This window comes from Dasypus novemcinctus, chromosome 9 (genome assembly GCF_030445035.2).
Source record: "Dasypus novemcinctus isolate mDasNov1 chromosome 9, mDasNov1.1.hap2, whole genome shotgun sequence".
Taxonomy (NCBI): Eukaryota; Metazoa; Chordata; class Mammalia; order Cingulata; family Dasypodidae; genus Dasypus; species Dasypus novemcinctus.
In genome coordinates this window covers 32,557,520-32,578,161 of record NC_080681.1, presented here as the reverse complement: position 1 = coordinate 32,578,161, position 20,642 = coordinate 32,557,520, and the positions used below count along the sequence as shown (strand labels likewise).

The following is a 20,642-nucleotide window of genomic DNA, read 5'->3' as shown; positions in this document are numbered from 1 at the left end:
TTTCCCTCGGACGGTTCCGGCACACTACGTTCTGCCTTCCCCACATCCTCACTACCGAGCCCAGGCCCCATTCCTCTCCCCTTCAAGCCCAAATCCTTCTTCTTAACGAAAAGCAAAGAGTTCTTTTAACGAAATCCAGAGCTCCTTTGTCCCCAAAGACGACTGGGGGGGAGCACTTCGGGGCCTCACCCCACCCCTACCCCACTTTCCGTCGGATGCCCCAGTCCCGGAGCAGGCGTGAGCCCACGGCTCCCCGTACCGGGAGGCGCGCGCTCGCCCAGCAGCTACCCCAGTGAAGGACGAGATGCCCGGGCGCGTGCCGAGCGGGCAGTAGGCGGAAGCTGCTGGCGGCGAGGACAGGCGGTTCCCGCCGGCGTGCTGGGGGAGGGCGGCAGCCACACCCGGAAGTCGGTCTGGGAGGGAGGGGGAAGCTTGTGGGGGCCGAGGCTTCCGGTGGCGCAAGGGGTGTCGGGAGCGCCTCTCAGCAAACCTTCTTCCCTGGCCTCAGGAGGCTCCGCCGTTGCTGCTGCTTCGGCTTCCACGATCTGCGTTCGAGCTAAACGGCCACGGGGGCCGCCACTGACATTCTCCCTGTGCCTGACTCTGCCAGTATTCGTACCCAGGCGGCCGCCGCGGTTTCAGCAGCGGCTGCGGCCGACATGTTGTGAGGCGGCGGCGCCGGTGTCTGAAGGATGGTTTGGCAGAGGCGGCAGCAACGGCTGCTGGCGGTGGCGGGGGCTCGGGCTCTGTAGAGCCGAGCCCGCTGGGTGTCCGCCCGGTACCGCGGCGAAGCCCGTACCCCTGGATCTTGCCTCTGCTCCGGCGCCGTTGGGGGCGGTTGGTTAGGCGACAACGTCCGCCCCTCTGAGCAGACACGAAGGTGGTTCCCCAGCCGCTCAAATTTCCGGACCACGCCGAGCTTTCCCTTCCCCAGCCGGGGCTGTGCCGTCCTCAGAATCCTCAGCCCCCGACTTTCCTCCCAGCCTCGCCCTAAATCTCTCACATACTCTGGTGTTCACCGCCCTCTCGAGCCAGCTCCTCCCCTCCCCTTATTTTCTGCACCCTTTTCTGTGTGCCCCTGGGGTCACTCTCCGAGGGCGACCTTTTGAGAAATTACGTGGAGCAGTGGAGCAGAGCCGGGAGATTTTTTAAAAAGTCGGGGCGCGAGAAATCGGAAGGTACGATGGCTTCTTCATCTGGCAACGATGATGATCTCACTATACCCCGAGCTGCGATCAATAAGATGATCAAAGAGACTCTGCCCAATGTCCGGGTGGCCAACGATGCCCGGGAGCTGGTGGTGAACTGCTGCACTGAATTCATTCACCTCATATCTTCTGAAGCCAATGAGATTTGCAACAAATCGGAAAAGAAGACCATCTCACCAGAGCATGTCATACAAGGTAAGTCGCATGTGTGAGAGTTAGTTTAAACGAGGGTCCGGGGGCAGTGTGCTAGTTGCATGACCAGTTCGGGTCAAAACCTTCGTTGCTCTTCACTGGTAAATGCAAAAAACACACCGCTTGTGCCCTAAGAAAATCCCTGTTGGCACCTTGTGGTACTTTTCATCCAGCGAATGCAAGTAAGGATCGTAAGCTTTTAGGCCATTTCACAGCCCCAAAAGATAAAGTACTAGCAGTGGTCTCAATTTACAACCAGGTAAGCCCAAGCAACAACAATTGGCTCACCGTAGTTGAACCTAGGTAATGAGAACCGAGAAGGGAACCCCTGGGAAAGTTGTTTCTCCTTTAGAAAGTTAAAGTTGAGACAGAGGAACTTAAAACAGGAGTGAAAACAGCACATCTTTCACCGTTGTAGAGGAAGAGATTGATATTCTGAACACATGAATTAAAAACTTCCCAACAGGAATGTGTTCAACATTGTAAAGTTTATTGATGTTGAATAAAGGGCTTATGTTTTCAGCTTTAAAAATGGTTTGGTAGCCGCATGTTCATTAATAAGTTACCAAAGCACTCCAGTTCTCTTCTGTAAGAAAAGTGAATGCTCTTTTAATTTCTTTCTTTCTTTTTTGTTTGTTTTTGTGTAGCCTGCTTTGTTCTATGGAGATATGTTTGAATGTGACTAAAAGCTTGGTGTGAAAGGTTGTGAGAGATTTTTTTTCATGGAACATTTCCCTGTCCTTTCCTGCTGCCATTCCCTGTTAGATGTCTATGATTACACTTTTATGGAACAGCATTTGTGGAAGTTTTAAGTTTCTTCTCTCTTATCTTGGAAAGCATTTAGTCCGATAAGAGGAGTTTGGAGGACCATATTTTGATGGTTTCAGAGATCAGGAGGCATAATGTCATAATGTTTTGGCAAACACTTCTGTAATGGTTACATTGTACTCTTACGCAAAAAGTTGCATTCAGTTTGAGGTGATAACTTGCCTTTTGTAATAATCTAAATTCTTACAATCTTTTGATTGCTTTAGAAGTCTGGAAAAAAGCTACGATTAATTTTAATCATTTTGGTAGGCAGATGGTTGTCTACCATTTCATTTTTATCACTTAACTTTTTCTTTAATTAGAGAATTAGATTTACAGAAAAATCATGCATAAAATAGAGTTCCCATATACTGTCGTATTAACAACACCTTGTATAACTTCACTTTTTTTGTTGTTTTTATAGGTTAACTTTTTAAAAGGCAACTTTCCTGTTATGCTGAAGTAGAGAACACATCTGCTCGTATTTAACATTTCCATTATTTTACCATCAATATTGACAAAAGGATTAAATGATTCATTTTTGATCTTTACTGATGTACTGAAGGCTCATTTGAAATATATCCTGCCATTTCAGTCTATACAGAAAAAAATCCCTAGGAAGAAGCATATTTGATTTTTAAAGCTAGTAATTTTAGTTTTTTCTACTTTTTGGTGTGCTGTATATCAGGTAAAATGAATGCCAAGTTGTCTATTTTTCCTCTTGTGGTGCGATGCTACCATACAGTCCTTTCACAGGATTATCCAGCACAGATAACTATAATTTCCTTTTATAATTCATAAAGAAGAAAAAGGACTCTTTATCAACATTGCCTTTCTAATGAAAATTGAAAAATATTTCAACAGGACCTGTCTAAACAAACATTTGTTTACACTACAGAAGTGGGAATCTTTCAAAAAAAAATCTAACAACGCATTACAATCTTTCTTCTTGGGAAGAGTTTTTCTATTCTGGGATATATTTAGATTTGTGATTGACATGATGGAATAAAAGGGCAGCTGTAGTAAGCAGTATGCTAAATAGTTCAACTTTGGAATTGCTAAATTCAGTTTAATGTATGAGTCAGAGAAAGTTACAGTGAAAAAGCATTTTCCTTTTTGTGCTGGGATACTTATTAACTTTTTAAAATCAAGTGTAGACCTGGTGTAGTCTTATAAATTTATCATTTTTTCTGGTGGCATTGCTATGATATGGCTGAGGAACCACATTTTTGCCCAGGAATTCTCCCCAATTTGAGGAGTAGATTTATACATTTATAATCTCATTAATTGCCTAATCATTTTAAATAATTTTTGCTTTGAATGGGTTACAGACTTTTACGGGAAATATTTAAGGTGTGTATATTTTAGGTGTTTAAGCTGTGTTTTTCCAGACTAACTTTTGGGAAATCATGGTAGATATGATATTTTTTGCACTCTTCTGTCAGCATTGATTAAAGTGGTATGATTTTCATATATTAAAGTTTGGATTTTTAATAATAAGTTTAATTAACTAGAGTTTGCTTCAGGACATTTCACTGTTCACTTATCTTGCTTTACCTTGTCAGCAAATTAAGCATTCTGGGGCAGTTCTGTAAAATGCAAGTTAAAGTTGAAAGAATGTTACCGCCAGTAAACCTGTGAAATTAGTTTTAATTGTTTTTAATTTTTCTAAGTGTTTTGTTTGAGTTAAAAGCAATAGACTTGGTACTGTGATCTTCATGAATAGGGATAATTCTAAGCTATATGAGATGCTCTTTTTATTTTGTTAATGTTTTCTGTGAACACATTGAGTGAGTTTAACATGTTTTGTTGCATTGTGGGAAGAATTGACATTGAGACTAAAGAGCTGCAAGTTACACTAGAAATTCTTTGGCCTTAGGCAAATGTGTCAACTAAGGTTTCCCCATCTGTGTATAAATAACACTTAGTGGTTTCTGGTGCAACTTGACATTGTTGAGAATCAGTTGGGGTTGAGAACCTTATATGAAATGGGTTACATTATATAATTATAAAAATTTGTAGTGGTACTGATTAAAAAATAAAGCTTAATGCTTGTTATAGTTAACATATCATGATGCCATTTGCAAAGTCAAAGTACAAATAAGAATATTATGTGTGATAATAATTTCTTCCTGTAGTTTTGATCTCTTGCTACATTTTCCCCCCACATTTATGAGATAAGTAACTGAAAGTAGTGAGAGTTTGTAAAGGTCTCTGTGGTAGTTTCTTTAGCAGTTGAGCTATTCTAAGCTATCTATGGTGAAGGGTTTTTTGTTGTTCCAGTCCCTCTCACATTAGTACTTTTGTGAAATACAATAAAAATGGATTACTAGAGGATGAAAAAGAGACATAAAAATTCAATTTTCTTTTAATTGCCAAATTCAATAGACACAAGATTACTCTGTCGAATTGCTGTGAAACTTCTTAAATGCTTACTTTGAATTTCCATACTTAACTCATTACAGACCAATACAAGCAGTTCTGGCTCTGCTTGCTTATGTACCACACTTAGAGTAGCTTTGCTCTAAAGACTAAACCGTAGCCTATTTTGGGAAATGGATGTTAGGTAGTTTTGAAATCAGGAGATCTGAATGAGATATTGTTTTGCCTAAATAATCATGCAGATATTTTTCTGTGACACATTAAAATTTGCATTCCATAATTTATCACCTAATATTTTCCTTAAAATTGATGTATCTTTTGGATTTCCTTCTGTTGCCTAATAGTTATTTATTGAATACTACTATGTATTTGGCATTGTACTAGATACTGCTAAGGCTTTGAAGATAAATGATATTTTGATTCCTTCTCTGCCATCAGACTTTCATTTTTGTCCCAGATTCCCAGGAATAGTGCTACTATGGAGGACAAGTTTCTTAAGGGTCTTCAGAAACCTTGGCCAGGTTAATGACCCAAGAAGCCAGGTTGGCGTACATCCTCTTAATGTGTGTATGTACACATATATGTATATATTTGGAGGTACTGGGGCTGGGGGTTGAACCTGGGACCTCATATATAAGAAGCTGACGCTCAATCACTGAGCCACATCAGCTCCCCTGAGTTGGTTTTATCATTTGTTTGCTTGTTGTTTGTTTTTTTATTTGTTTTTAGGAGATACTGGGAACCGAACCAGGACTTCCCATGTGGGAAACAGGTGCTCAACTGCTTGAAATACATTCACTCCCTCTCTTAATGTATTTTGAGTGAACTAATTTACTTAACAAAGAAATGAGAGAAATTGGAGAATGCTGTTTTATATTTTTTTACAAGGATATCATACTATTTTTAAAATGGGAAACTTGCTTTAGGTATTTGAAGTATAATGTAATTCACACAAATTCATGTTATAACTAAACTTTTCAAGAGTATATACTTCTTGTAAAATAAACCTGTTTTAAGATGACTCTTGCTGGGGGAAGCATTTACCTTCCCCCCTCCCCCCTAGGAGTGGCTGGCTATGTTGTATTGTTAATGTATCTTTCAATTTGAAATACATCCTAAGTAATTTTTGTCTGTTATACCTTGGCCTTTCTTTTGTTCTTTTTCTTTTTTAAAAAAATAACTTTGTATCTAATAGATTTTGAAATTCAAATTTTAGTTAATGTTTTTTTAACTTTTTATTGTGAAATCATTAAGAGTCTTGGGAAGTTGCAAAAAAGAGTAAGGAAAGGTACCATAAACCTTCATACATTTTTCCCCATGGTACCATCCTGCATAACCATAGAATAACATAAAAACCAGGATATTGACACTGATAAAATCCACTTACCTTATGAAGCTTTCATCCATTTTATGTGCACTTCTGTGCATGTGTATGTAGTTCTATACAAAGGCCTTTTCAGATTATAGTTTTAAATAGGTGGCGACAGACCTGGGGAACAAGTGATATGTGTTTGTTTTACCACTTTTGTGTTGTTTTTTTAATTAGTTTTCTTTTTTGGCTTTTACTCTGAGCTTCTTTAGAGCCTGGGCCATCAACAGTCCATCAGGTAGATTCCTTAGTACAAATTTTTAAAAGGCACCCTTTTCTTAAAAACCTTTACTACCATCTGCCAGAAAAATGACACAGTAAACATACAAATCCATGACGTTTTCAATGTGAATGCCCCCATCCCTTAGATATGGTACTCTTGTGCCCTCAACACCATGGGTGGCAGCCTTGCTTAGAGGTATTTATCTCATCCTCTAAAAAAATCTCCTTTGTGTAAAATGGGAATGATTACTTCTACATGGTAACAAATGATGTAAAATATCTCTTTGTTTAGAAGATACTGTAACCCAATTATTGATATCTAGCAACCAAAATGTCTTTAAAATTGAGATTAAAATCAAGGCAGTTTTGAAATTAAATTAACAGCTGCTCTTCTTGAGCCATTTTATTGGGAATACAGTACTTATACATAGTAGCTTTTGGAATAATATTGAAATATTAACATTGAACTTACTTGCTTTTTTTTTTAAGATTTATTTATTTATTTCTCTCCCCTTCCCTCCTGACCCCGGTTATGTGTTCTTTGTGTCTGTTTGCTGCATCTTCTTTGTCTGCTTCTGTTGTTGTCAGCAGCATGGGACTCTGTGTTTCTTTTTGTTGCGTCATCTTGTTGTGTCATTTCTCCGTGTGTGCGGCACCATTCCTGGGCAGGCTGCACTTTCTTTCACGCTGGGCGGCTCTCCTTATGGGCACACTCCTTGCGTGTGGGGCTCCCCTACGCAGAGGACACCCCTGCGTGGCAGGGCACTCCTTGCGCGCATCAACACTGCGCATGGGCCAGCTCCACACAGGTCAAGGAGGCCCGGGGTTTGAACTGCGGACCTCCCATGTGGTAGACGGACGCCCTAACCACTGGGCCAAGTCTGCTGCCCAACTTACAAAGTTTTTGAAAGTATTGTTCCCAATCTTAAATATTTTTAAAGGTGAGTTTTATTGTATGTATTTTTTTTTTTTTTTTTTTTGCTCAAGCCTTCCGTGGTTAAAGGTAGTTTTTTTGTTTTGTTTTGTCTTTTAGGAGGCACCGGGAATTGAACCCGGGACCTCCCATGTGGGAAGCAGGTGCTCAGCTGCTTGAGTTACATCTGCTCCCCTTCCTTTTTGATATAGGTAATTTGTGTGCCTCTAGTAAATATTATTTAATTACACTACTCTGCTTGTGCCCTTGAAAAGAGAGAAGATAAAACAGAAACTTTGGCTTCTGGCATTGACACTTAAATCAGTCTGACAACTCAAGTAAAAAATGCAGGCTGCCTAATCTTCACTTATTTTTCCATTATAACTAAGTTCCTTGAGGCCAAGAATTATGTGGTGGTTAATTTGATATACAGTACTTACTGAAGATTTGGGGGCAGGATGTGTTTGTTGAATTTACTTAAACATTAAGTAATAGTACTCTATACTTTCTGACATCACATTGATGAAAACAGTTTAAACATTTGAAATCAAATTGTAAATCATTCAGAATGTCTTAAAAACCACAGCTTACATGGGAATGTGAATTTGTAAATGTATGTTTGGTATTCTCTCAGAAGAGCGGAACTGAAGGGTGTTTGAAGTTAGAATTGATTGTTTCTCACCTACCTGTATTTCACCACTGGCTCAGAATATAATATGTCTTGGGAATATCAGAAACTGATATAAGTTTCCTTATAAAGGAAACTATAGACAATTAAAATACAATTTTAAATACTATGAACCAAAGGGAAATTTTTTGCCTTGTCTTTCTGGATTATAGAAGGCAATTAGAGAATGCACTATTTTTCTTGTAAAATTTTCTTTCTAAGTGTGAAAAAATAAAGGGAGAGAATTTTTTGTTAATGCTTATTCTGTTCTTGTAGTCTTCTTTCCTCCCCGGTTTTTCTGATATATTACTTGAAAATGTTTCTAGAGGGCTTTCTGTGAAAAAGTTTCATTTTTAAGGGAAACCTGTTGGCTGGCTCTAAATGCTGAATTTCATGACTTATTTCGATCAGTATGTCCTAAACTTGGCAATTTGAGTATCTTTGCTAAAAATAGCTTCCTGTTGTTATATGGGACAAAAGATAAGCTTATCTGTTCTTTCATTCTATCCATTTGAAATTTAGTAGAGCAGGAGTTACCAGCCTACCTTTCCCAAGCCAAATAGCACAAAATATGTTATTATTCCAGATATTTGTTTTTTTTTTTTGTATTCTTTGAGAAAGTGTCTTAATGATTTTTTATTTACCATGAGTGGTATAGAAAAAAATGTTTTCCTTACTTAAAACCAGACGTGCTAACGTTGAACCTTTTTTTTCCTCACAGGAAGTGCTTTGGTCTTTTAAAAATTAGAAAGAAAAAGTGAAGGCTTGTGCCTTGAAATGTTTCTAAGGTTGAACTGATTTGCAGTATATTAGCAAGTTGATAAGATAGTTTTTCTTAGCACTCAGATAATTGCTGTACAACTCTAAAATAGGTAAAATTATTAGAAAACAACAACCTTACTCTCCCCCCTGCATTCCACCCCCCCCCATACCCCACAAAAACATTATGTTACATAGGTGTAGGTAAGGCTATGTTTTATCATTCTTTCATATTTTTATATTTCCCCCCAGCACTAGAAAGTTTGGGCTTTGGCTCTTATATCAGTGAAGTGAAAGAAGTCTTACAAGAATGCAAGACAGTAGCAATGAAAAGAAGAAAGGCCAGTTCTCGTTTGGAAAACCTTGGCATTCCTGAAGAAGAATTATTGAGACAGCAACAGGAATTATTTGCAAAAGTAAGTAATGCATTTTTAATTATTTTAATCAGAATCCTATCCTATTTGGTAACAGAAATCATACCGGTTTCTGAAATCATTTCCTAAATCATTGTACTTATCCAGAGGATTCTCTTTCTCTGGCTGAACGCTTTATCATAGAATTTAATGTTTAGATCTGTTCTGTTTGACTGTGGTTTATTTAAAAGTAAATATTTGCAGCAATGTGTTTTCTTAAGAGAGCAACCCCAAATAACTACTGAGATTTTACTTTGGTTTTTTTTTTTAGACACAATTACCACTTAAAAGTATGAATAGTATACCTAAATATCTTAATATTTAAAATGATGGACTGGTGAGAAAATATTGTATCAAATTTTATGATGAGTGTCATTCACTGAAAATATGATTAACATCTACTTTGTAGTTAAATTCAATTCTTTAATATACCTTTAAAAAAAAAGATTTATTTATTTATTCCTAGCCCCCTCCACCACTGGAGCTCGCTGTCTCCTCTCTGTGTCTGTTCGCTGTGCATTTTTCTGTGTCTGCTTTTCTTCTCTCTCATCTTCACTTTAAAGGCACTGGGAATCGATCCCAGGACCTTCCAATGTGGGAGAGAGGCACTCAATTACCTGAGCCACCTCAGTTCCCTGGTTTGTTGTGTCTTTCACTGTCTCTCCTCTGTGTCTCTTTCTGTTGCATCATCTTGTTGTGCCAGCTCTCCCCGCTGCACAAGCCAGCTTGCTTTTCACCAAGAGGCCCCAGGAATCAAACCTGGGACCCTTCATGGTAGATGGGAGCCCAATCGCCTGAGCCACATCCACTTTCCTAATAAACCTTTAATACACTCTAATCTTTAAAAATAAATAAATAAAAGGCCCATGTAACGGAAAAAGGAAAAAACTCTTGTTTTTTCTTGCTTGCTACAGTTTTAATGCCTACTCTATAAAATATTAGCCCTCAAGTACTAATATCCCCCCTTTTCTTAAAAAAAAAAAGGGAGGAAATGGTGAGGCCATTTTTTTCCTTACCAAGTTCTGGCCTTTCATTTGAAATTTTAAGGCAGTTTTGGGTGAATAGAAGAAATGAGATTGCCTACCAGATACTGTAGTAACTATTTGAACTGAGAAGTATCATTTTAGGTCATCTCCACCAAAGCTGATTTCTTTGGAACCAAAATAATCAGTTCAGTTTATGTCAAAAAGCATATGAGTTTGAGCGTTATTAGGCATTAGATACCAGATACCATTTAAACTGATAAGAAAAGTTTTCTGACATTTATTGAGTTCTTACCACATGTTAAGCATATTGCCAAGTAATTTTCCTGTATTATCTCATTCATTCCTCACAACAACCTATGAGATAGGTACTAAAAAGAAAAAGCTTTTGAACCAGATATGAACACATGCAAACTATGTTAATCCATATTATAATCTATATGAATATGAGGTACCAAAGGAGGAATGAAGCTTTTTAAAAAGACATTAATAACTACTTGTTGATTTTCTGCTATTGTGGGTTACCCTAAACTAATTCAATGAAAGATGTTCTGCTAGATACTTGACATACCTTGCAGGGTTTTATGAAATATAAAAACTTCATTATCACTAGTATACATATTAAGAAACAGGTAGAGAAACTTGCATGAGATCATTCATTTGTTTGTTCTATAGATATTTATTGAAGTCCTCACTATTTACCAGGCATTTGCTAGGTACTAGACTTAGAACAGTCAACAAAAGAGGCATGGTTCCTATCATTATGGAGCTTAGTCTACTAGGAAAGACTGATTTAAATCAGGTAAGTTCATATAGGTAGGCAGCATTGGAGCCTACATTCAAACTCATGCCTTCTGATTCTAAGATCTTTGCCCCTTCTCCAAAACCAGGCTAATGCTCTAGCTACCAGTTCACCTGCTTAAATTTATTATGGAGCTTTTAAGTAGAGCTTGCTTTATCCTTGCCAGGGTAAAGAGATAAACAAATAATTGACTGCCTACCACATTTGTGTTCACCTCTCTATCCTTGTCGTTTGTTTTTTATTCCTCTTCTTTATCTCCTTTATATCTTACTCTGGCCTATGGGTAAAAATCCCCTAGTGTTTCTTTGCTCTTAGGAGGAAGACCAGCAGAGAGAGAAAATTTACAACAGCTACTAGTACTTCTTTCGTAGAATCCAAAAAACTTACATTTTAATATGAAAGGAACTGATGAGTAAATATAACATCTTTTTTATCACTTTCTTTTCATTTTTTAGACTTTATTTTAAATATTAGCACAATGGCAGCCTCATTTGAGTTCATCTTTTATTGCTGGCAGCAAATATTTGAAAGGGGGAAAGCCCATTAATACACTGAGATTAAAATTAACTGTTTTTTGTTTGTTTGTTTGTTTGTTTGTTTTTCATTTTATCTTTAAAGAAGCTTTAGGTTACAGAAAAGTCACATAGAGAATATAGGGGGTTTCCATATACCCAACGACCTCCCCCTTTTCCCTTCTCCCCTATTAATAACATTTTACATATGGATGGTACATTTGTTACAATTGATGTACAAATATTGAAGCATTGCTGCTGACCATGGTCAATGATTTACATTGTGATTTACATTTTGGACCGTATGCTTTTATAAATTTTAACAAAAATTAAAATGGTCTGTATCCATTATTGTGAGATCATGCAGAACAATTCCAGTGCCCTAAAAATGCCCTGTGTTCCATCTCTTCTATTCCTCCCTCCCCCTCCCTTCAAGACCTATTGTAACCACTAAGTCTCAATTTTTGAAAAATAAGATTCATAGTTACTTGCAGTAATACTGAGGGCTTGATACATTGGTCTGTTTTCACTGCCTATGTCTTGGGAGACTCTTGTCCCTCTTAGTGAGAACATAGCATGACTCCCAGAATGGGAGTTTAATATTTTCTTTGTTATGTGGGTCACCACCCACAGATATAACACACTATGACAAGATGAGCACTTACATATTCCCTAGAAGCCTACCCCAGGTACACCCTGTCCTGTATGAAATCCCCCACATTGAACACCATACACCAGTAATCCTCCCCTGCCATATTTGCCAAAAGAACATACCAACATTGTAGCTTTAACCACAGACCTGCAAATCCCCAGAGTTCACCTGCTCCTTACCCCAACTCTTTCCCCAGATCCATCGATAGTCCAGCCTAACTTCCCCACCCTAGCCCCCTCACAGACCAGCACCACTGAACACAGTAGATCAGTGCACCACTGTCACACCCATCCACTGCACAACTATACCCTTCCACCTTATCATAGATTTTGCCCATATGGGCAAAAACCTCTACTCCCTTTCTGCATCCTGTAAACCTATCTTCCAGATTCTAGCTCTGTGAGTCTGCTCAATTTGCTTAAATTCATATCAGTGAGGTCATGTAGTATTTGTCCTTCAGTGCCTGGCTGGCTTCACTCAACATAAGGTCTTCAAGATTCATCCATGTTATCCCACATATTAATACTGCATTCCTTCTTACAGCTGAGTAATATTCCATTGTATGTACATATATATATACCACAATTTGCTTATCCATTCATCTGTTGATGGACATTTGGGTTGCTTCCAACTTTTGACAATGGTGAATAATGCTGCTATGAACGTTGGTGTACATATATATCTGTTCGTGTCCCTGCTTTCGATTCTGTATATATAGCTATATAGCTAACAGTGGGATTGCTGAATCATAGGGTACTATCCTCCACAAAGGCTGCACCATTCTTCATTCCCACCAGCAGTGGATAAGTGTTCCCTTTCCTCCACATCCTCTCCAACCCTGTAGTTCTCTGTTTTTTTAGTAGCTGCCAGTCTAATGGGTATATGATATCTCATTGTAGTTTTGATTTACATTTCCCTAATAGCTAGTGATGCTGAGCATCTTTTCATGTGCTTTTTAGCCATTTGTACTTCTTCTTTGGAGAAGTGCTATTCAAATCACTTGCCTGTTTTTTAAATGGATTGTTTGTCTTTTTATTTTCGAGATGTAGGATTTCTTTATACATGCTGGATATTAAGCTTCTATTGGATAGATGGTTACCAAATATTTTCTCCCATTGAGTAGGCTGCCTTTTCACTGTCTTGACAAACTCCTTTAAAGTGCAAAAGTTTATTTTGAGGAGGTCCCATTTATCTATTTTTTCTTTTGTGGCTCATGCTTTGGGTGTAAAGTTTATGAAACCATTTCCTACTACAAGATCTTGTAGATGCTTCCCTACGTTATCTTCCAGGATATTTATGGTCTCAACTTTTATATTTAGATCTTTGATCCATCTTGAATTAATTTTTGTATAGGGCATGAGATAGTGATCTTCTCCCATTCTTTTGACTATGGATATCTAGTTCTCTAAGCATCGTTTGTTGAAGGGGCCATTCTCTCTCAGTTGAGTGGGCTTAATGGCCTTGTCGACTATCAGTTGACCGTATATGCGAGGATCTATATCAGAACTCTCAGTTCTATTCCATTGGTCAGTATGTCTGTTCTTGTGCCAATACCATGCAGTTTTGACCACTGAAGCTTTGTTTTACAGTCAGATAGTGTGATTCCTCCAACTTAATTTTTCTTTTTCAGTATGTCTTTGGCTATTCAGGGCCCCTTGCCCTTCCAAATAAATTTCATAGTTAGTTTTTCCAGTTCAGTAAAAAATGCTGTAATAATTTTTATTGGAATTACATTAAATCTGTAAATCAATTTGGGTAGGATAGCCATCTTAATGATGTTTAATCTTCCTATCCATGAACAGGGAATATTCTTCCATTTATTTAGGTCTTCTTTAATTTCCTTTAACGATGTTGTACAGTTTTCTGTGTATAAGTCGTATTATTCTACTCTAGACTTATTGTTATTCTAGCAATGGAAGAACTTTTGTCATTGATGTGGAGGCAGTGGCCACCAGAAATTCTGAGGGGAGAGAAAGGGAAAAATAGGTATAAAGGGTGCATTTTCAGGACATTGGAATTGTTCTGCATGACATTGTAATGATGGATACAGGACATTACATATTTTGTTATAACTTATAAAATTGCACAGGACAGAGTGTAAACTATGATGTAAAGTACCATCCACAGTTAGTGGCAATGATTCAATATGTGTTCATCAATTGTAACAAGTGTACCACACTAATGAGTGATGTTGTTAATGTGGGAAAGTGTGGGAAGGGAAGGGGGTGGGCCATATAGGAATCCCCTATTTTTTTAATGTAACATTTATGTAATCTAAAGTTTCATTAAAATAAATAAATTTTTTAAAAATTAACTTTATATAAGTAAATTATACATAAGTAATTTTAGTATGTATGAGTGAAAATCTTAAACAAAATGAAAATATGAAAAGGAAAAGTGAATTAGGAAGTATATGCCTACTTCCCTCTCTTCCACACCCCTATTTTAGAAGAAAAATATTTTCAATGAATTGAGTAGGAGGCAAAGCAGGGGGAGAGAATTAGAATAAATATTACTGAAGTTCTAAAATTTTATTTTATTTTTTATTTTATTTTTGAGAAGTTGAGAGTTAACAAAACAGTTATGCATACCATACTGTTTATAGTTGATTAGACCACAGAGTAGGCATTCTTGATTAAATTCACATATTTGGTTTGCCCTGCAATTTTCTTTCTTTGTTTTTTTTTTAAAAAAAGATTTATTTATTTATTTCTACACCCCCCATTGTCTGCTCCCTGTGTCCATTCCCTATGTGCGTTCTTCTGTGTCTGCTTGTCTTTTCTCTAGGTGGCACCAGGAACTGATCCTGGGACCTTCCAGAATGGGAGAGAGGTGCTCAATCTCTTGCACTACTTCAGCTCCCTGGTCTGCTGCGTCTCTTATTGTCTCTCCTCTGTAGGAGTCTCTTTTTGTTGTGTCACCTTGCTAAGCCAGCACTCCTGTGCGGGGCAGCTCTCTGCTTGGGCCAGCTAGCTGCGCGGACCAGCTTGCCTTCACCAGGAGGCCCCAGGTTCAAACCCTGGACCTCCCAAATGGTAGACGGGAGCCAAATCACTTGAGCCACATCTGCTTCCCCCTACAATTTTCTTATGAATTTTTAATGTTTTTAATGAAGCACTTTTAGTCTACTTTAAACTATTTGGGTTAGAATAATATTATTTTCCTTATTTCTTTATAAAAATGAATAAAAATTGTTATTAGAGATAATACTTGGTTTCTAAGTTCTCAAACCAAAAATATTTTTGTTTACTCTAAAAGGTTTATTTACTCATATTTTTTTTCTGTCTTTTGCTATGATCACCTATGCTACCATCTTTTGAAAATGTATGCCACTTTTCCTTGCTCCTTGTTATTCAGCTTCTGCCCTTATTACATAGACATCCTAATTACCAAATTCAGTGATGTTTTTCCCTTCGATCCTTATTCTTCCTGAGTTTTAAAATATAACGTTTAACATAGACTACTTTCTATTAGTCTTGGATGCTATGGTTGGTTGGTTAGCCTTTCCTCAGGGTAGTAACATTTCTTCTTTTACTTCACTATCACCACACTGCTACCATTCCCCCACCCCCCACCATTCCCACACTTAGATCAATCTCTTTTAAGTCAAAATTCAATTAACATGTGAGTTCCTACTATATAAAAGATATATATAGTGCTGCAAGTGTGCAAAGATGAGGACTATATCATTCTTGTTCTTTAGAATATAATGTCTTATAGGGAATATATAACATAGGTACACTGACAACTGTTCTATGAGGCAGACTAATTTCATGTGGAAGGTATAAAGAGGTCCACCCACATCAGATTTTTGGGATACAGGACGGTCCCAGTTACTAAGCAGTTGTCTCTCAGCTTGAAACCCACTTTTCTATGCTCTGCTTTGTGACGCAGAGACTAGTACTCCTGCAAACCACATTTCTGCTTTGCTAGCTGACTCCCAGTTAGTTTCCCCTGCCTGGAGGGAGATTGCAAGATTGGAGGAGGAAGAAAGGACTGCTCTTTTCTTTTGCTCCACTTGACTTCCAATTCCTTTGGGCAACCTAACAATACTTCTTGACCCTGGCTTCAACAGTTTTTTCCTATTAGCAAGAACTAAATCCAGTTGGTAGTTTGTCTAATACTTATAGAACCAGACTGAATGTGTACCTCCTCAGAGGTTTGGGTCCCAACCCTCGGAGCCCTCATCCAAGCTCAGAGCCAGCCAATCTGTGCCTCCTCCTCAGAGTTCTGAATTTCAGCTCCTTGGGGTTCCTCCTCTAAGCTTCTAAGTTTTAAAACTTTCAGCCTTTTCCTTGTTCCCTTAGTCAATGGGGGTGACTGTCTTCTATAGTTGCTACTTCTGTGATTGCTTAGTATTCTTTTCTTGTCTTTTCAGTTGCCTAGTTAACAACTTTATATTTGGTTAACAATCCTTTATATTAAACTCTTTCTTTTTCACATAATCAGTGAAATTTCTAGCTCCTGACTAGACCCTGACTGAAAAGGAAGGAATTAGGATATTTAATGAAGAAAATAGTATTTCAGTTTGACTTTGAAGGAAGAATAGAATTTTAGTAGGGAAAAAATGGGAAATTTCCAATGGAGTGAATATCAGCATGATGAGAAAGTATGGTCTATATTTGGGAAATATTTTGTACTGTAGGGTTTTTTCCTGGAGCACAAGTTACATGTTAGGAAAAAAAGATTAGAAAGGTTAGGGAAGGCAATAACCTGGAGGGAAATTCGGACTTAACTTGTAACAATTAAATGTTTTGCTTTTAAAGTAGAATAATGAGCGACTTGATTAGAATTCTCTCTAGAAATGTTTGTATAATAGATTTATGATGGTATATTAAGAAAACATGGTAAAATGTTAATATTAGAGGTTTTGCCAAGCACTGCTATTTTCCCGTAAAACATTCATTCAGAAAATACTGTGGACTTTTGTGTTGGGAATGTAGCAGTAGTTATGAAAGCAGTCTATCCTCAAGTCTGGTGGAAAATAAATATACTCTTTTATATTCAGATAATTATAAAACAAAATGGTTAGGTATAGGAAATCATAGAGAAAATTCTGGTTATCTAAAGTAGGACACAAAATATGACCTGAAAGTGTCAAGAAAGACTTCCTAGTTTGTGTTTTAAAGGGTAATTATGAATTAGCCACGCATAAAGGAGGGTATGAGCTAGACTTAAGCAACAATTCTAATAAAAGACAGAGAGGGAGAAACAGCATTGTATTGGCAGAATCTAATGGGAGATTATGATCCTTTCAAGAACAGGTTCATTTTACCCTGCTAGGTGTGGCTTACTTGTTAATGGATGAAATAAAATTGAGAAGGCACTTTAGTGATTGCAACAGTGCATATAATGCATAGGTGTGCAGCTTGGTTTCTAAAAATCCTGTGGTAATTTTAGTAGAGAATATATCAAATGAATGGATTTTAATAATTCCATTTACTAAAATTCAGTCTTATTTAGTTATCTTTTCACTAGTGTGTATGTGGGAAGTGTGTGTGTCTTTGTGTGCACATGTGTATATACACATGCATATCTACACATATGTGTGTGTATAGAGAGAGAAAGGAGGAAAGATATATAATAAGATGTATATATAGGGTAAGGAATTGTGATAGAAACTCAAAAGGAATATCAAGGTAACTTATATTTATGTGTAGTACTTTTTCTCTAAGAATTAGAGGTACTGTACTGTAAAAATTTTTAAACCACAAATATATACTTGAGGGGACAGAAGAATCTAATTAAAAGAAAGGAAGAGGCACAAGAAAAAGAGCCAAAGAAAGAATACTGTGATTTTGTCAACTTTTTCAGCTTCTTCAGTTGAACCAAAGATCATAAGTTACATGGCATAAAAAGAAATCCTCTATAAGAGAACCAAGTTTTGGAAACTCCTAGGCAATCTCTGCCTGTATTTTCTTATAAAGATAGTTTTCTCCAAATGTACAGCAATTGTATAGTAATTGGAAAATGTCCAAGTTTGGTAATAATTAATTCTATAATTGGCTTCATATACATTTAAGCAAACTGTGTGTGTTACAATGTTTTAAAAGTTACTTGTTATTTTGTTTTTGATGTTTAGGCTAGACAGCAACAAGCAGAATTAGCCCAGCAGGAATGGCTTCAAATGCAGCAAGCTGCCCAACAAGCTCAGCTTGCTGCTGCCTCAGCCAGTGCGTCCAATCAGGCAGGATCTTCTCAGGATGAAGATGATGATGATGATATCTGAAATTCACCAGCTGAGTTTCTATTTCTTCTATAAATGTTTTTCCATGCACAACAAAACAGTGAAAGAAATGCTTATCTGTAATTTTGTATGCATCTTTGGTGGACTTGCTATTGGTATTCTAGGGATGTCTGCTGTTAAATTTCATCTATTGTGTGCTATACATGTAAAAACTGTCTCTTTGAACTATTGAAAATTTAAGGTTCAGAATAATATCAATTTTGAATTTTTAATGGTGTCTATGAAATTTTAGATAGCAGTGAGTCCTTTATTTGATCAATAAACAGTGTTACAGAAAACTTCAAGTTTATAAAAATATAGTGAAATTTATACAGAAGCTCTAAATCTGCATTTGCATTTACTCTGCCCTTTTAACTAAACTAAAAATTGGGAATTTTAAATTATTCAGTGGGTGGGTGTGTGATGTGGTAGACATTGGATCAGGTTAGTGAAAAAACGAAGAGTTCAGTTCTATAGTATCTGAATTTTTTGTCTTTTAAAATGAGTTTACATGTAGGCAATAAATTACATGCTCAGATATATGTTTAAAAAATTCACAAAATAAGGAAAGAGTAGTTATATAAATTTGGTGGGTTTTGGTTTTGACTTTTTATTTCGTGTGTTGGTAAAAGCTACAGTTTTATTATGGCATAATTCATCTTGAGCTACACTATTACATTTCAAAGACCGCCCAATTTTGAGGATTGTTATGATTCTTACTATTTCACTCCAGTTCAATAATCGTCCTTCCATGAACATATTATTCAAATATATAGATGGAACTTGTGATAACTGTTTGGGCTTCATTGGTTTAACTGAGGTTTATAAATATCCAAACCTTTGCTGGGAGAAAGAAATGAAAGTTAATGAGTATGCTTGCTATAAAAGATGGATTTTTTTTTTAATTTAACTTATAGATTATGCTTTGTTTGTTTTTAGCATTACTTTTACATTTTCTTGACTAGATAACCTAGAGAGTCCATTGCTACCCTTTGAAATGGTATCGTCTCCTCGTCATAATTGAGCAATAGCAAAAAAAATTATTGGTTTTGTTTTGCTTAAGAAAACATGTCAGAACTGATCAGCCCTATATAAAACATAGTTAATTTTAACCTGCTAGTTAAAGGGGAGAAGTTTTGATTTGGTTCCAGTAAATAAAATATGATAGTGATTGTAATGGGAATCCAATGTGTTGAAGAAGTGGCATATTGCTCATATTTCAGGAGCAGAAAGGAAAAGTCAGTTATGATAGTATGAAATAATCTAAATTCCTATGTCTATTGCCAAATCCTTTAAATTTCACCAAGCCAAAAAAATAGATTGTGGCTGCCAGGATTCCAATTTTAATTGGAGAGCTAAATAAGTGAAGTTTACAAGTATTAGATTTCTTAATGCTCATATTTTGCAGTTTTAGAACAAGTGAAATATTATCATACACTTATTAAATATATTTCCCCCTTTCAACAAAAAGGTTTGTTTTACTAAATGTTTAAGTTGAAGTTACTTCATGGATACTGTACCCATCCATGCATTGGACAGGATAGAAGGAATTGTTTTTTAAAAGGTTTCAGTACCAAAGGTAGTCTAGTTTAGAGAAATAATAAGTTAATACGTGTTGGCTTTTCTAATTTGTACTGTAATATCCTTACACTTTCTATTTTAAGTGTATCTGTTTCTTAAGTAAACAGCTTAGATTTTTCCACATGTTTCTTTTTTTTCTGATGCAGAGTTCAGGTTAATTAATATTTTACTGCATCTGGTAATGTATTATATGTTCAAAGCCTAGTGACTTTTCATTTTGACATTCTTGTGATTTCATATGCTGTATTCTCCAAGCAATAAAATTCTGATGTGTTTTATAAATTGTTTTTATATTTAATGGGATATTTGCAGATTAATGGCAGGAGATTTCTATTATTACCATTTTGACTAGCTTAAAAAATCTTAGGCCCAAAAGGCATCTTGGTCATTTGGTATGTAATACCTGCCTTTCTCCCTCGTTTAATATTATTCCAGAAAATGTGTTTTTACATGTATTTTTGTAATTTACAGACCTAGGATCCAATTATAACAAGACTAATTAAGCAGTGTTTTGTTTTTAGCTTATTTTCTAGCATTAAAAAGTCACTATTCTGTCAGATACTGACATTTTAAGAATCTTTTGAAGAGAGAAACTCTCCAGGGTTCTTGAAAAATAAAGTTATTGTTTAGTATTTTCTTATCCCTTGAATATTTCTCTTTTTCTGCAGATTAACAGATTGATAAGGGTTGAAAAGGCACCAGTTTTCAAAACTGCATATACCATACACACAAGAGTCACAAATGAGAGTTTTTGCAAATTAAACATGTTAATATTACCAGCTCACAGCTCAAGAAAGAGGATTATGAGTACCTCAGAATCTCCTCTCTTATTCTTATTGAATCACTATCTTTTTCCTCCCCAGAAGTAACTGTTGTCCTGCCCTCTAAAACCATAGATTAGTTTTATTTTATGTAAATGGAATCATACATAATATAATTTTTTTATTTTTTTTT

General features: G+C 36.7%; 1 protein-coding gene across 1 annotated transcript; it reads left to right on the top strand.

Annotated features, from left to right (window-relative positions):
- The first annotated feature begins 397 nt into the window (after positions 1–397).
- On the top strand, positions 398–20,320 carry DR1 (down-regulator of transcription 1). Its single transcript, XM_004451016.4, has 3 exons — positions 398–1,403; positions 8,772–8,935; positions 17,964–20,320. Exons 1-3 carry the CDS (start codon positions 1,184–1,186, stop codon positions 18,108–18,110), a joined length of 531 nt encoding a protein of 176 aa, XP_004451073.1. The 5' UTR covers positions 398–1,183; the 3' UTR covers positions 18,111–20,320.
- Positions 20,321–20,642: the final 322 nt, after the last annotated feature.